This window comes from Glycine max, chromosome 20 (genome assembly GCF_000004515.6).
Source record: "Glycine max cultivar Williams 82 chromosome 20, Glycine_max_v4.0, whole genome shotgun sequence".
Taxonomy (NCBI): domain Eukaryota; kingdom Viridiplantae; phylum Streptophyta; class Magnoliopsida; order Fabales; family Fabaceae; genus Glycine; species Glycine max.
In genome coordinates this window covers 36,181,470-36,198,921 of record NC_038256.2, presented here as the reverse complement: position 1 = coordinate 36,198,921, position 17,452 = coordinate 36,181,470, and the positions used below count along the sequence as shown (strand labels likewise).

The 17,452-nt window shown below is 35.1% G+C and overlaps 2 protein-coding genes across 2 annotated transcripts; both read left to right on the top strand.

Annotated features, from left to right (window-relative positions):
• The first annotated feature begins 61 nt into the window (after positions 1-61).
• Positions 62-6,825, top strand: LOC100789176 (LEAF RUST 10 DISEASE-RESISTANCE LOCUS RECEPTOR-LIKE PROTEIN KINASE-like 1.1). The gene is made up of 4 exons (XM_006605865.3): positions 62-909; positions 1,236-1,276; positions 5,286-5,522; positions 5,634-6,825. Exons 1-4 carry the CDS (start codon positions 140-142, stop codon positions 6,596-6,598), a joined length of 2,013 nt encoding a protein of 670 aa, XP_006605928.1. The 5' UTR covers positions 62-139; the 3' UTR covers positions 6,599-6,825.
• Positions 6,826-11,235: 4,410 nt separating this feature from the next.
• On the top strand, positions 11,236-15,516 carry LOC100788638 (LEAF RUST 10 DISEASE-RESISTANCE LOCUS RECEPTOR-LIKE PROTEIN KINASE-like 1.1). Its single transcript, XM_041013247.1, has 4 exons — positions 11,236-12,120; positions 12,402-12,442; positions 13,849-14,085; positions 14,197-15,516. Exons 1-4 carry the CDS (start codon positions 11,327-11,329, stop codon positions 15,081-15,083), a joined length of 1,959 nt encoding a protein of 652 aa, XP_040869181.1. The 5' UTR covers positions 11,236-11,326; the 3' UTR covers positions 15,084-15,516.
• The last annotated feature ends 1,936 nt before the right edge of the window (positions 15,517-17,452 follow it).

Sequence of the window (17,452 nt, the reverse complement as noted above, 5' to 3'; positions counted from 1 at the left end):
AAAAGATATTTATATACCGTCAAGTAGTGAGCAACAAAATGCGAAACACAATTGCGGAAATATAACGGGGTTTTTGGAGTCCATAAGAAAAAATTTCGTGATTTGAGGGTGAGAAGGGTGGTGCTTCTCTAAGCTGGAAATGTCTCCGGCTTATGTACTTTGGTTCCTTTTGTTTTCTTCTCTACCGGTGCTGCTTCTCTCAGAAGGGAATGCAAATGGACACCGTGATGATTGTCCAGACTCATTTGACTGCGGAAGCATAGGGAAAATTTACTTCCCATTCACGACGGTAGAACGCCACAACTGTGGTGTTCTGGCAATCCGTGGCTGTAATGATTCCGACCAAACATCAGCGAAGCATGTCCTGTTGACCAAAGGAGGAAAACCATTCCAAGTTACGCAAGTTAATTGTAAGTGGGGGTGGCCCTGTAGTATTTCTATTATCGACCAGGATTTCAGAGGGCTTCTGGAAAATGGTAGTTGTAAGGCCTTGAGCTATAACATTAGGGTCCCTCCCTCCTCTGCTTTCGGTTATTTTGATGTGCAAAACAATATTAGCATCTTCAACTGCAGCCGCCATCTACGCAAACTCAACCATATAAATGGCTTCATCAACTATACCAGCACCAGATGTCCTTCCTCTGTTTATTACTTTGCCCCTCCATCCACTGATGATCAGACCCTGCGCTCTTTAACCTCCTCATGTTCAATGGTTCAACTTCCAAAAAGAATAGATTCTGAGTTCTTCAAAGGCGATCCATTTGGATTTTTAACTGCTGAAATTACTTTTGAATTCACGTTTTCGCATGATTGTATCCGGTGTCACGAGGAAGGAAGGGGCTTTTGTCGACCAGACAGCAACGGGAAATTTCATTGTGCCTCTCCCACGACTCCCACAACTCCCACGAGGTAATACATTAACTAAACTTGTACAAAACAGTTAATGGTTGCATGAATATTTATATAATTAAGTAGATTTTTTACAATCTTCACAGCCTTTTCTTTTTATTTCTGAACTGCTAAAAATAAGTTAACTCCGCAAATTCTTTTTTCCGCTCAACTGTCAAATTTTGACAATCAATCCCTGCTTGATTTCTTCTTTATTAATTAATAATTGCGACTTGGATTTACTAATTATAGAACTTTGTTTAGTTAGCTCTTTATCGACTTTTAACTAGGCCCAGTGTCGTTCTTTTTTATCTAATCGGAACAACTGCTGCTTTTAAATTACGCAGGAAAAGTACGGTTATGACACGGAAGATAGCATTGATTCTAGGTAATCTTCAGATTAATATTCAAATATATCGTGCTTCTAAATTTAAGGCTTATTTGTGTTAAAGCTAAGTAAACTTAATTTTATTAAAACTAATTTGTAACTGTTAAACATGATGAAATTGAAGTATCTATTCATTAAATTAAAATTAAAATATCTATCGAATTTCTCTTTTCACGTATAAACGTAATAAAAAAGTATTTTCGTTCATAAACTTCTGATGAGTATTGTTCTCCGTTTGAAGTTTAGTGTTAATGCGAAATTCACCTCAAAATTATAACACATAAGCAACTATTAGCTACTTCAAAGGTAACCTACATCTACTGCTGTGCGTCATGAATTTATCTTTTTAGTTTAAACATGTAATTTAGTCCTTACATCTACACGTGTCAAATATTCTCAACTTAGTTCTTATATATAATAACTTATTTAGCCTGGTGTGCAAAAGTTACCTATTTAGTCTTTGTCATTATACATTGACACACGTTAATTCTCTTATGCATTAATATTCTTAATTTAATTCTTATCCATATAATGCATTTTTAACTTGATCCCTACAAAGACCAAATTAATATACGTTACACCTAGTGGTAATAAATTAAGAATAAGTAAAAAAAGTTAACAATAACCAAGACTAAATTAATAATGTTTATCCATATAGCTTCTAATTTGATAAATTTTTACTTACAATTCAAATTAAGAATTTACCACGCATATAGGAATTAAATTATATGTTTAACCTATATTTTACCTATGCACCAAATTTCAACGTCACACTTTCTTGTGTTTCCCAACATTACAACAACAACAACAACAACGCCTTATCCCACTAGGTGGGGTCGGCTACATGGATCAACTTCCGCCATAATGTTCTATCAAGTACCATACTTCTATCCAAACCATTAATTTCGAGATCCTTTTTGATAACCTCTCTTATAGTCTTTTTGGGTCTTCCTCTGCCTCGAATTGTTTGTCTTCTCTCCATCTGGTCTACTCTCCTCACTACAGAGTCTACCGGTCTTCTCTCTACATGTCCAAACCACCTAAGTCTATTTTCCACCATCTTCTCTACAATAGGCGCTACTCCAACCCTCTCTCTAATAGCTTCGTTTCTAATTTTATCCTGTCGAGTCTTACCACACATCCACCGCAACATCCTCATCTCCGCTACACCTACTTTATTCTCATGTTGGCTCTTGACCGCCCAACATTCTGTTCCGTACAAAATCGCTGGTCTTACCGCAGTCCGATAAAACTTTCCCTTTAGCTTGATCGGTACCTTTGCATCACATAACACCCCCGATGCTTTTCTCCATTTCATCCATCCTGCTTGAATGCGATGATTCACATCCCCTTCAATTTCCCCATCATCCTGTATTACAGACCCAAGATATTTAAACCGTGTGACTTGAGGGATAATATGGTCTCCTATTTTCACCTCTGAGTTAGAAACCCTCCTTCTTTTGTTGAACTTACATTCCATATACTCCGATTTGCTTCTGCTTAGGCGAAAGCCATGTGTTTCTAGAGCTCGTCTCCAAGTTTCCAACCTCTCATTCAACTCCTCCCTCGACTCTCCAATGAGGACTATGTCATCTGCAAAAAGCATGCATCTCGGCGCTATCTCTTGGATTTGTTCCGTGAGGACATCCAGAATTAAGGTAAAAAGGTAGGGGCTAAGGGTTGACCCTTGATGTAAACCAATTGTGATGGAAAAATCGTCTGACTCTCCACCCTGTGTCCTAACACTAGTCGATACCCTATCATACATATCTTGGATAGCTCGAATATATGCAACCCTAACCCCTTTCTTCTCTAGAGCTTTCCACAAAATCTCTCTAGGCACTCTATCATACGCTTTCTCCAAGTCAATAAAAATCAAGTGCAAGTCTTGTTGGGCCATGCGATATTGCTCCATCACCCGCCGTAATAAATAAATCGCTTCCATGGTCGACCTTCCCGGCATGAAACCAAATTGATTCTCAGTAACTTGAGTCTCCTTTCTTAATCTCCGTTCGATCACTCTTTCCCATAATTTCATGGTATGACTCATGAGCTTGATTCCCCTATAATTTGCACAATTTTGTATATCCCCCTTGTTCTTATAGATTGGCACTAACGTGCTTCTCCTCCATTCCTCTGGCATGCATTTTGACCTCATAATTTTGTTAAAGAGTTCGGTGAGCCACTCAAGACCTCTATCTCCAAGAGTTTTCCACACTTCAATAGGTATGTTGTCTGGCCCCACCGCCTTACCATTACTCATTCTTTTCAACGCTTCCTTCACTTCCTGTTTCTGAATCCGACGATAGTACTTATAGTTCCGGTCCTCCTCTCTTGTGTCTAGACTACTAGAGTCATATCCATATCCATCATTAAATAAGTTGTGGAAATACGCCTTCCACTTTTCCTTGATATCTTTTTCATGCACTAAGACTTTGCCTTCTTCATCCTTAACACACTTTACTTGATCCAAATCTCTAGTCTTCCTCTCTCTACCCTTAGCAAGCCTATATATAGATCTTTCTCCGTCCCTGGTTCCTAGAGCTTGGTATAGTCCGTCAAAAGCTTGGGCTCTTGCCTCACTCACCGCCTTTTTGGTTTCATTTCTAGCTATCTTATACTTATCCCAAGTTTCAGAATTTCTACACCTAGACCACTCCTTGAAACACTCCTTTTTTACTCTAACTTTGCTCTGAACATTTTCATTCCACCACCACGATTCTTTACCCCTAGGTCCAAAACCTCTAGATTCACCCAACGTCTCTTTAGCCACTTTAATAATCTCTTGGGACATCTTGTTCCACATATCATTTGCACTTCCTTGTGATTGTCCACACCAACCCTCCCATATCTTTTGTTGGAAGATTCCTTGTTTCTCACCCTTCAAGTGCCATCATTTGATCCTTGGTGCTACCAGAGGACTTCTTCTCTTTGCCCTATCTCTAATTCTTACATCCATAACCAAAACTCTATGTTGGGTAGTCAAGCTCTCTCCCGGGATAACTTTACAGTTCAAGCAACACTTCCTATCAGACTTCCTGATAAGGAAGAAATCTATCTGAGAACATGTCCCTCTACTTTTGTAAGTGATAAGATGTTCCTCTCTTTTCTTAAACCATGTATTGGCTATAGAAAGATCCAAAGCCTCCGAAAACTCCAAGATGGATTTACCCTCCCCATTCATCTCCCCTAGGCCAAAACCCCCATGCACCCCCTCAAAACCTCTAGCCACGCTACCTACATGTCCATTGAGATCCCCTCCTAGGAAAACTTTCTCTCCTTGGGGTATATCCTGAAGTACCCCTTCTAGATCCTCCCAAAATTTTACCTTAAAGTGTTCTGCTAACCCAACCTGAGGTGCGTACCCACTAATAACATTAAAGGTGTCATGTTCCACTACCAATTTTAAGACTATGATACGATCTCCTACTCTTCTTACATCCACGACATCCTTCTTCCACTCCTTGTCCACAATAATCCCTACCCCATTTCTTGATCTGATTTTTCCCGTATACCACAGCTTAAATCCCGAGTTATCTAATTCTTTCGCTTTTTCACCTGTACACTTAGTTTCTTGTAGGCACATAAAATTGATCTTCCTCTCTTTTCTCAACATTAATGAAACGATTATTTTTTTATACAACCTAAGACACATTTATCATATTAATTTCACTGAATTTAATTGTGTATTATTGAAAATTGTCACCCAGTAGGCTAGTACCTTAAATTAAAGAATTAAAAAAATATTAAAGCATGTTATTATTACACTTACACTGATTTTTAATATATTTTAACACAATTATGATTTATGAGTAAAAACATTTTAGTATATTTTTTAATCAAGAATATTCTTTAATCAGAGCAGCATGACTCTTTTTAACTAACAAACCATGAATCCCGCCTCCCCCCTTTCTTTGATCCATATATTGGATATGAAATTGAAAGAAAAAACAAACTGAAATCTGAGTTGATCAATTGTTAAACTAATTAAAAGTTGCAACCTTTGAAGGCGCCGTCGTAGGACCATGTATCATAGTCGGGTTGTTCCTCACATTACGTCGCTGCAAACGGAAATATGGTCAATCCAGCAACACTTGTGCTGATTCCTTCCCAAATCCTGACACCGAGACTGACAGGATCTTCTTTGGGGTACCCGTCTTCTCCTATAAGGAGCTTCAAGAAGCAACCAACAATTTTGACCCCACTAGAAAGCTAGGAGATGGAGGCTTTGGCACTGTTTACTATGGTCAGCATTTAATTAATATACTATATGGCTCAATTCAATTTCTACTTTCAGTAGAATCGCTTTTCAATCTTAATGATTCACTTAAGTTAATATTGATCTTTAAAAAACCAGGGACACTAAGAGATGGAAGGGAAGTTGCAATCAAGCATCTATTTGAGCACAACTACAAGAGAGTGCAACAGTTTATGAACGAAATTGAGATCCTTACCCGCTTACGCCACAGAAATCTTGTGTCCCTCTATGGCTGCACTTCACGTCACGGCCAAGAGCTACTTCTTGTATATGAATATGTTCCTAATGGCACAGTTGCTAGCCATCTCCATGGTGATTTGGCAAGGGTTGGATTGTTGACATGGCCTATTCGAATGCAAATTGCCATAGAGACAGCTACTGCATTGGCCTATCTCCATGCTTCTAACATCATCCACCGTGATGTCAAAACCAACAACATTCTACTTGACATTAGTTTTTCGGTTAAGGTGGCAGATTTTGGGCTTTCAAGATTGCTCCCCAATGATGTAAGCCATGTCTCCACAGCTCCACAAGGGTCTCCGGGGTATGTTGATCCTGAATATTTCCGATGCTACCGCCTCACGGACAAAAGTGATGTGTATAGCTTTGGAGTTGTTCTCATGGAGCTAATATCATCTATGCCAGCAGTTGATACAGTCAGGGAAAGAGATGAAGTTAACTTGGCAAATCTTGCCATGAAAAAGATTCACAAGGGAAAACTTAGTGAGCTTGTAGACCCATCCTTTGGTTTTGAGACAGACCAACAAGTTAAAAGGGTGATAACTTCAGTGGCAGAATTGGCCTTTCGGTGCATTCAAGCGGACAATGATTTAAGGCCCTCTATGGATGAAGTTCTGGAAGCACTCAAGAATATTGGAGGTGGGAAATTTGAGTCTGAGCATATAGAGAAAGAAGGTGATAGTGGTGGTGTTATCTCTTCCACTTCCACGGAACAAGTCCATCCACCAGTTGAATTTCTTATGAATGAGAAGCTACCAGCTTCGCCAAAGTCTTTGACTGAGAAATGGGAAAGTGAATCTACAACGCCTAATGCCAGTGGTTAATCACTTTTTTTTCTAATAATAACAGTAGTTTTTCCATGTTTTGGTAAAAAGTAAAAATATACTACTATAACCGAACTCCTTTTTTCCCTTCAATGTTCATAGTTGCAGTGCAGTAATGTTTGTTGATGAAGCACGGACAACTCATGTTTGAAGTGCTGCAGTTTCAGACTCGTTTTCCACCTGATTCCTATCTGATATGTGATAAATATTTCTCATTATTTTTTTAGTAAACCATCAAAGTTGTTCATAAGAATGTGAGCCGCTAGCAAGTTGGTCCCTTGAAAATTTTGAATTAGGTTTTATATTGTTGCAAGTAATCTTGGAATTTTTTTGCCTAAGCTTCAGGTTCAATTGATGCGTAAGTGATTGCTTACTTCTTATTTTGCTTTTTCTCGTTCTGAGGTCATTTTATCGAGGGATTAAATAATTAACTCAACAAAAAAAGTCAAAAGAACAGAGACAAGCAGAGGCAAAGAGTAATCTTGATGATTCATTTTTTTTTTCAAAAATAGTTCAAATTCCGAATCTGAATCTTTGAATGTAGTACACAATACCATAAGAGCCATCAACAAACAATACATGCTCGGATGCAAAATTGAAAAAAAAAAAAAAAAAAAGATGCCACTTTATGAATAGCTTCTGAGCAAAATGTGGCTCTATTGGCTGGGAAGTGACTCTCGGATTTTGAATATGAAAAGGGGCAAATCAAAACTCTCTAGCATAGATATAGCCTGACGTGTTTAGTACATCAGTTATTCTGAAAACAAGTTCTTCTGTTTTTAAGTCACCAAGTCTAAAAGCCAAACCATTCTTGATTCTTTTCCTTGTACTTTTTTGAGCCTAAGTGTAAAAACTTATTCTTTCCTGAATCCCCAAAGTCAAGAGAGAAAAAATAATTTATTTTCATTATCATTAGGATAAGAGAGCAATTGTTGAATGAATGGGGTTTCATTTAAATTTAGTGGAATTGTGTGTATGCAATATGAGTTATGTTGGATGAAGTTTTAGTGCATGTTTTTCTTGTAAAAATGATTGTTACTTAATTTATTTCTCTCTTCTCTTCAAAAGGAAATAAATTTAAAAAAATTAAGAAAAAGAAGATCAAGAAATATCATGTAAACTTCATGGTGACAAGTGCTTAAAATGTTTATTGATCATGGTCTTGGGTGTTTATTATTTTGCTTAAACCCGAACAATTTTGGCTTAAGCAAAGACAAAGAGAATACAAAGCATCAGAATTTGATTAAGTTGAACTTTTGGCTTAAGCTGATTTTCCTTGAAATGCATATTCTAGGGATTTTATAAATAGTAGTGCACCTCTTTTTGTACTTAGCCTGTCTTTTTTTGTAAAAATAACTTCTCTGTGTAAAGTAAGGTTCTCTTCACTTTCTTCCATTCTCCTCCTTCTATCTTGCATTTTGGTTTTACCCATGGAAATGTGTAGCTAGATCTCTCCATTGTTGAGGCTAGATTGTAACTAAATATTGTTCTCATGTATTTCTTTTGAAATATTTATATATATATTTTTTATTTTTCAATGTTAGTGTTTTACTTCTATTCTTAATGCTTGTTATGGTTTATTATTAGGAAATACTTTCATAGCTTGATTGTGGGATGAGATTGTGATTGAGAAATACTCTTTATCTTGAATTGTGGTAAAATACCTATTAAACGTACTCCAATGTTAGGGAATAAGATGAGGGTTAATGGTTATCTTTAGATCATTCAGCTTAAAACAATTTCCTTTGTTAAATGTGCAAGGTTTGACATTTAATGGAGAAACTTAAGTATTTTCACTTAAGGAATTAAGGATTAGAATATTATTTTTAAATTATGGCTGATATAACATTGAATCTAAAGTTGGATATTCTGTTTTATTTTAAAGACAATTTGGTTCAGTGAAATCTAACACTGACAATCTTTGTTATTTGATTTTCACTCCTTTTTATTGTGTTTCTATCTAAAAACCCAAAAATAGCTTCAATCATGTGTTATGTTTCATTTTATCCTTGTTGAATGCTAAGTTCATATTCTTATTGTTTTATTTTATAGCTTAAATAGTAAAAATTTGTAAATTTGTTAAGTATTACATAAGTTCTTAAGGAAACAATATCTCTTTCTTATTAAATATTAATTGACGACTTGATACACTTGTCAATGAGTCAACATAAGTCAAATTAACGTGAATCCAAAATCATGTTATGATTTAAACTCTACAAATTTTTTGCATAATTGTGCAGACCTCCAAGCCAATTATGTAGAGTTTTTTGCAAATTTTAATTGTGTGGACTGAAAATTGATTTATGTCTTTCCTAAAATGTAGTTATTAAAGGGTAAATAGATAGATATAGAACTCAAGCAAAATTCAATTAAAGAAAACATTATTATTACTTGATTGGACCCATTTATTCTTTACTTCCTTGTCAGATTTTCTATGTTCCTTGTGTTATTGTGTATATCTATTGAAGGCTATGAAATGATATTGTAGCAGTGTGTGCATGGTTGTGTGCTTTTCTTCAAACTTAGTAAGCTTGTGAGTTAGCATGAATTAGTACCCTTGTAGGGGGTATAAGCCAAGAAGCAACTCATAGTTTTGGCTGTGAGCATTGCAATGCATTAGCTTAGATCTTAGTCAAGGTAGTTACTGGCAAGTGTTTTGCTCAAACTCTAAATATTGATTTTCGGGATATGAGAAGTAGCCAGGGAAAAAACTTCATTTTGGTTCTGCTGACATGGACACGAGACACATAGGAGAGAGACAAACTTCCAACATGTCACTTATTGTGTTATTGTCCACAGTAAGCTGTTAGTAATAACATATCCTAACCTAAGGATTAACTTAAGCGACAAAATGTAGCAGAAACCATTTTGCTATTTTCAAATAAAATCTAAGAATTGTGATTCTAATTAATATATTTAAATAGTATTATAATATAAGGATAAAACATAAATATAATACTTTATGTATTATTTGTATTGTTCTCAGATTAAAATTAAAATTTTACTTTAATAATCTATATAGTTTAATTGATTATTAGAGTGCATGGGTTGTTGTAAATTTTTTAATATATATCTTTAATTTATATGAATAAAAAATACATAATAAAAGTATGCATTAAAATATGTAAGATTTGATCCATTATCAAGGTAAATCTTTAATATTTATTTGGAAACAGTAAAAACTAATACATAAAGCATTGTATTTGTATCTAAGTTTTCTTCAAATTATAATTATAAGGTCAATTCTAATTTGAAGATCAAATATAAGATGCACCTTTATTTTATTTTAAATTACACACTTTCTAACTTTGACCATTTTTTCCTAATACTGTTTGAAATTAGAATATAAATAACATTTTGTGGTCAACCAAATAGTTTTCATGGTACATGTAATAACTTTTTCAGATAAATTGGATCTTCCGTGTTTGATTTTTTGGCGTGTGGAATTTTCAAAATAATTGGTGCGCAGACGAAAACGCTGACTATCTCCACCAATGGTTGTAATCTTAGATAAATGGGCTCCACAAGAACAATTTAATTAATTCAAGTTGGGCAAAATTATTAAAAATATTTATTTCAGGAAAAAAAATTAAAATATATTTATTAAACATGCATGAAAGTTATTCAATAACTAGTTAAAACCATTTAAATAAGAATATAGTATTAAACACTTTAATTATTTTTTTTAGCAATTTTTAAGATTTTAGGGTTTAAAAATCTTGAGTGCACAGACAGGACCAACAAGGTGCATGAAAGTATTATTCACAATTTCAAATTTGACCTGTATATTATCAGAAAGCGATCTTCGAAAATCAAATTCCAAGAAAACAATCACATTCTGCACTTTAGTTTAACTAGTCAACCGCAGAGAATCAACAATATATGAGTAGTCATGTAATCAAGTTATACAGGTATTGGTCCGACTTTGACCTGATATTAAGAAACGGGATACAGTGGGAAACTTTGAGAATATCTCTCGTTGTGGGAAATAATTTCAAGAGTTGATTTAAAAAAGTAAAATTAAAAAAATATTTTCTTAAAAGAGACGGCATGCTTTAAGACTTGTGTAATAATTTTAGCAGTCAACTGGCGTATCAATTGGTTTAAAAAGGATATTTTTATGTGATACTTTTTATGATGACACAATAATTTGAGAAGTTTTAATACTGTTAATTTTTAATCAAACAAATTATATATTACTTTTTATTTTTTTAAATTAATTCTTGATTATTATTTTTTAAAATTTTAAAAGTATAACTTTTTAAATTAAATTTTTTTATTAAAGTAATTTTAAAATTCTGAATCTTAAAATCTTTTTAGTTACTTTCAATATTTTTTATAAAAAAAATTAATTTAAACCCTAAAACCCAAAAGGGTTTTTTTTTATATAAAAAGAGTTAAAAGTAACTAAAAAGATTTTAGGGTTTAAACTTTCAAAGTTATCTTTAATTATATATTCTAATTTTAAAAAGTTATAATTTTAAAAAAATCCAGTACTAATTTAAAAACAAATAATTAGCAAGAAGACATAAATTGATTGGTTAAAAAATTAACCATATCAAAACTCCTAAAATTATTAGCCCCGCGTTCAAACTCTCTTCTTATATATAGTGAGATACGATCGCCGAAATATAAACAGTATAGGCAGTATTGGAGTCCCATAAGAATTATTATTTATCATGGCTTGAGTGTGAGAACTGTGGTGTATGCAACCAGTATAGTCATTCCATGGTTGTGGTGCTTCTATTTTCTGAGGTGGAAATGTCTCTGGTGTATGTAATCCTTTTGATTTCTTGTGTAATGGTGGTTCTTCTCTCCGCTGGGAATGCTAATGGGCACCATGATGATTGTCCAGACTCATTTGACTGTGGAACTTTGGGGACATTTAGCTTCCCTTTCACCACTGTAGAACGCCACAATTGTGGTGTTCTTGCAATCCAAGGCTGTAATGATCCTAACCAAACATCAGTGAAGTATGTCCAGTTGAACAATAAGGGAAAACCATTCCAAGTTACACATGTAAGTAGTCATGGTCGCCGCCCTAGAAGTATTTCCATTATTGATATGGAGTTCAGCAAGCTTCTGGAAAATGGTAGTTGTGCGGTCTTCAACTATAATATTACTGTCCCTCCTTCCTCTCCTATGGGTTATTTTGATTTGCAAAACAATATAAGCACCTTCAATTGCAGCCGCCATCAACACAAACTCAACCATACAAATGACTTCATCAACTATACAAATGATTTCATCAACTATACCAGTACCAGATGTCCTTCCTCTGTTTTTTACTTTGCCCCTCCATCCTATTATGATCAGTCCCTGCGCTCTTTAATCTCCTTATGTTCTATGGTTAAACTTCCTGTCAGACAAGATTCTCAGTTCATCAAAAACCCATTTGGATTTTTAAATGCTGAAATTACCTTTGAATTCCAGTTTTCAAGTGAATGTCACCAGTGTTATAATGAAGAAAGAGGAGACCATTGCCGACTTGACAGCAACGGAACTTTTTATTGCGCCAAGAGGTAATACCTTAACAAAACTTCAAAAAGCTTAATGGTTGCATGAATATATTTATGTATACAACCAGATTTCTTACAATCTTCACACTTTTTTTGTTTGAACTACTGCTAAAAAACAAGTTAACTCCGCATGTTTCTCCCCCTCAACACAACAGTTAAAATTTAGAAAATCAATTCCTGCTTGATTAATACTATATTATATACATATTCAAGTGACTTGACTGTATTATAGAACTTTGTTTTGTTATCTAACTGGGATCAACTGCTGCTTTTAAATGATGCAGGAAAACTAGAGTTTCGACTCGGAAGCTAGCATTGATGTTAGGTGACGTACAAATTTTAACATTCAAATATATCGTGCTTCTATATTTAAGGCTTATTTCTGTTAAAGTTAAGTAAAATTAATTTTAAATAGTTATTTTAACTGTTAAACACAATTAAAATATCTATTCAAAATTAATTTCACCTATGATCTTGTGCGTTATCAATATTTAGTTTGCCTATAAATGCACCAAAATTAACATTACACTTTTTATTTTTTTCCTAACCTTAATGAAACAATTATTTTCTATACACTTCATCCAATCCTTTTTTTTACTATAGTATTAGTGCATAGTGCTTTTAAAAAATTTTATTAGCACGAACTAAATGTCTACCGACTTTATTGTTAACTAACTTTTGTGGAAAAAATTTGACTAATTATGTTTAATAAAATTTCTTGTTTCAATTATATTTTTTATACATAAAATTAAACTCAATATCTTACTTTAAAGGATCCGAGTTTAGTTTTACTTAAACAAGCAACACTTTGATCATTTAATCCTTTTTATAAGAATCCTAAAGTTTATAAATTAAAGAGATAAGTTATCTTAAAATTAAATTTTTTTAACAAAATCATCTTAAACATTAACAAGACATACTTTCATTATTTTTGCAAATATTTTTATTATCTTTAATTTTTTAATCTCTATTATTGATAGTATATTTATCACTTTAATTTTAATTTGCTAGGCATGCATGTAAAATATTTTTTATATATTGAAGAGATGAAGTAAAATTGCCAAAAATGGTCCTAATAACAGATAAATTTAATTCATAATTAAAAATATTTTTTATATATAAAAATAATACATAGATTGATTCTTATAAAAAAAAATTGGTTTGAATTTTCTCCTCACAAAGTGTTAGAAACACTTAACATATTAATTTGATGAGTTTTATTTTTATGTAAAAAAATTATATTATCAACTGATAAAAAAAAGGTAAATATGACTTTAAAAAGATTATTATTAAAAAATCAATAAATTTATTGTATATGTCAAATTACGATTAGATGATATAGTTAATATATTCCTTTAATTTCATTACTGGGTAAGTTACTTTTAATTATTGATTCTAGAAAAAATTGTTAACTAGTACCTTAAATGAAAAGAATTAAAAATAAAAAATATTTTCACTCATCATTATTTTTAGCATATTTTAACGTAGTTTTTTTTACAGCCATATTTTAAAGTAGTTACTAATAAAATCTTTTTAGTATACTCTTTAATCAAAGTTGTATATTCTTTAATCAGAGACATTAGTCAGCATGACTCTTATAAACTAACTATCCATGAAGTTTTTTCTACCCCACTCTGTCAATCTCTGTCAATTGTCAAACCAACTATGTAGCAAAAAAAATTGTCAGTCTAGTAATAATTATTAAAAGACCGCAACTTTTGAACTTTGAAGGCACCGGCGTAGGACCTTGGATCATATTCGGGTTGTTCCTCACGTTACGCCACTGCAAACGGAAATATGGTCAATCCAGCATCACTAATGCTGATCCCTACCCTAGTCGTGACACAGAGAATGACAGGATCTTCTTTGGGGTACCCATTTTCTCCTACAAGGAACTTCAAGAAGCATCAAACAATTTTGACCCCACTAGAAAACTAGGAGATGGAGGCTTTGGCACTGTTTACTATGGTCAGCATGCATTTAATTAATATACTATATGTCTCAATTCAATTTCTACTTTAAGTAGAATCACTTTTCAGTCTTATTGATTCACTTAAGCTTTGATCTTTCAAAAACCAGGAACACTAAGAGATGGAAGGGAAGTTGCAATCAAGCATCTATTTGAGCACAATTACAAGAGAGTGGAGCAGTTTATGAATGAAATTGAGATCCTTACTCGCCTACGCCACAGAAATCTTGTGTCCCTCTATGGCTGCACTTCACGTCACGGCCAAGAGCTACTGCTTGTATATGAATACGTTCCTAATGGCACAGTTGCTAGCCATCTCCATGGTGATTTAGCAAGGGTTGGTTTGTTGACATGGCCTATTCGAATGCAAATTGCCATAGACACTGCTGCTGCATTGACCTATCTCCATGCTTCAAACATCATCCACCGTGATGTCAAAACCAACAACATTTTACTTGACATTAGTTTTTCGGCTAAGGTAGCAGATTTTGGGCTTTCAAGATTGCTCCCCAATGATGTAAGCCATGTCTCCACAGCTCCACAAGGGTCTCCGGGGTATCTTGACCCTGAATATTTCCAATTCTACAGGCTCACGGACAAGAGTGATGTGTATAGCTTTGGGGTTGTGCTTATTGAGCTGATATCATCCATGCCAGCAGTTGATGCAGCCAGGGAAAGAGATGAAGTTAACTTGGCAAATCTTGCCATGAAAAAGATTCAAAAAGGAAAGCTTAGTGAGCTTGTAGACCCATCCTTGGGGTTTGAGTCAGACCAAGTAGTTAAAAGGATGCTAACTTCAGTAGCAGGGTTGGCCTTTCGGTGTGTGCAAGGAGACAATGAATTAAGGCCTTCTATGGATGAAGTTCTGGAAGCACTCAAGAAATTTCAAAATGGGAATTATGAGTCTGAGAATCTAGAGAAAGGAGATGATGATGGTGTTATCTCTTCCACTTCATCCAGCGAAGTACATCCACCTGTTTACACTGGAATTTGGTAAACAACCGCTAGTCTAAGTTAATTGCTTGCGAGACCAACTAGTGAATCTCAGGAGCATGTCAATTATGTGTTTGCTTTAAAATGTCAAGTTTTTTGATGTTCATCATTGCAACAAACGTTTACTGGTTCGAAATTTACAGAAAGAAAAATTGTTTAACAGAAATCGAAATGCTGGAAGTAACTTGACAAGGAAAGGAAAATTGCAGAATGTAGAAGAGCAGTGAGTTCATTCGATCAAATGAACCATTTAAAAGACAGGAATTATAAAGTGAAGCGTAAATTGCATTGCATTCGAAATGTAAAGTCTACAGAAATTTAAAATGGTTCACAAACAAACATACATTCTCCTTGTGTACTCGTTTCTCTCTGCGCTGGGTACTTTGAGTGTATAAGGATTTGTATAAATGAATTGCGACCATGAAACCTAACTAAAAATTGCTATATATAGGCATTCGAAAATAAACTGCCCTAACGGTCGAACACTATCCTAATGCCAAGTGTCCTGCCACGTACATCTCATATGCACATAACTGCTCCTTAGAACGGTTATCCACATTGCTCGAGATCGAACTGATTTGATGAAGATTTGTTCAGAAATTACGCTAAGTCCAGAACTCTTGCTGCCTCGACTTCGACTCGTCCATACACCAGTTCGAATTGCCCAATAGCTCGAAGTCCTCTTTCTTGTCTTAGCTTTGTACTTCGTAAATACTCCTTTGAACCTGGGAATTCCTTCTTAAAGACTCTCCTCTCTTTTCGATTCGAGCAGGTCCTGACCAGGCTCTTGCTCTGTAATATGCTTCGAACCTCGAGACGACATCCAATGCATACTTATAGCACATTTTAGCTCATCGAAAATATGGGCTAACAAATTGCCCCCAAAAAATGTCTGCTTCGACTCGAGATCGAAGAAAGATGAGAAGTTGACATTTTTTCTCTTCTTCTAACAGTTTCACTGGAACGACGTCATGATCGCACATTCACTGTGTAACCGTCGCCTCGATCTCCATTACCCATCATTAATTCCACCTTTCTAGGCAGAGTGGGACACGTGTCACGCTGGGGAGTAAAAAGGGAAATCTGATGTGATTGATTTCTGACCCTTGATTCTTATCATATTATTTTCCCTTTTTTAAAGTAAAACCTCCATAAATAGCGCCAAAAAACCTCAGAGAAACCCCTTCATCTTCTTTGCTTCCTAAACCCCGAAACCTTTCTTCTTCTCTGCTTCTGAAACCCTTCTTCTTCTTCCTTGCTTCCATTATTTCCGGCGAAACCTTCCTATTTCCAGATAATCGTTATTCCTCTCATCATCAAACTCACCGAATCTCTGAGTTCTGCCATTGTTCTCCGTGAACCCAAGCTCTCACTCACTGATTCTATCAGCTACCCAACCTTTCACGAGAAAATCATCCTTTTTCAGATTTCTCACAATGTCGCAAGGCCAAGCAGTTCCGTTTGCTGGGAAATGGCACCGTTTTACAGTCAGGAACGACGGAGAGAAGGTGGTTCCAGAACCACAAGGTGACGCCGAACACACAGAAATCTGGGAATCGGAGGTGATGATCCCTTTCGCAGTGGAAAGGACAGTTTACGCTTTCGGTGGACCTCTGCCAGACCAAGAGTCACTCTCGAATTCAATGAACAAGGTATTCCCCTGCTACCCAACTTGCGAACCTAGGATTTTTGATAGTGAGCCTTACAACTTCAACTGTTTAAGCAAACCCCACAAACTCTTTCGATCCGCCCCGTCAATAGCCCATAGGGATTACATACCTTGGCTTGATCGAGTCGAACAAGCGTATGAGGATTTCTGGAAGACATATGGCATATTTGACTTAATACAAATCTCTCGATTTGGTCCTGAATATCGACCAGAAATGCTGATAGCAGCTATGCATTTTTTCGAGTCTTCTACCAACACCTTTCAATTTAAATGTGGTATGCTGACCCCCACTCTCTTAGACGTAGCCGCTCTCACAGGCCTTAGGCCTAACGGAGAAACTTATGATCCCACTAAATCTAGTGATAATATTAAGCTAGTATATAAGGAGAACACCTTTTCCAAATATATAGCTGAACACAAAGGATCGGTCGAAGAGGAAGTCTCTGATGAAGAGCATGTAGCCTTCTTGACCCTATGGCTATCTCACTACGTCTTTTGCACAAAATCCTTGCAAGTAGCCAAAAGATTTATTCCAATGGCAATACAAATTCATGAAGGTCAGAGCTTTGGATTTGGACGCCTCTTGTTAGCAGTACTATACGAATCGCTTGGTGAGGCATGCGATGACCTGAAGAAATCGAAGGATGGGTCTTCCTTCTTAGTATCTGGGCCTATGTGGCTTCTCCAGTTGTGGCTTAATGCCA

What these genes read in the sequence shown, in the direction of transcription:
- LOC100788638 (XM_041013247.1), top strand. Translation starts at nt 11,327, where the DNA reads ATGGTTGTGGTGCTTCTATTTTCTGAGGTGGAAATGTCTCTGGTGTAT. An exon ending in GAAGCTAGCATTGATGTTAG is followed by an intron (nt 12,443 to 13,848) that starts GTGACGTACAAA and finishes TGAACTTTGAAG; the next exon opens with GCACCGGCGTAGGACCTTGG. An exon ending in CTTTGGCACTGTTTACTATG is followed by an intron (nt 14,086 to 14,196) that starts GTCAGCATGCAT and finishes TTCAAAAACCAG; the next exon opens with GAACACTAAGAGATGGAAGG.
- LOC100789176 (XM_006605865.3), top strand. Translation starts at nt 140, where the DNA reads ATGTCTCCGGCTTATGTACTTTGGTTCCTTTTGTTTTCTTCTCTACCG. An exon ending in ACTCCCACAACTCCCACGAG is followed by an intron (nt 910 to 1,235) that starts GTAATACATTAA and finishes TAAATTACGCAG; the next exon opens with GAAAAGTACGGTTATGACAC. An exon ending in GAAGATAGCATTGATTCTAG is followed by an intron (nt 1,277 to 5,285) that starts GTAATCTTCAGA and finishes CAACCTTTGAAG; the next exon opens with GCGCCGTCGTAGGACCATGT.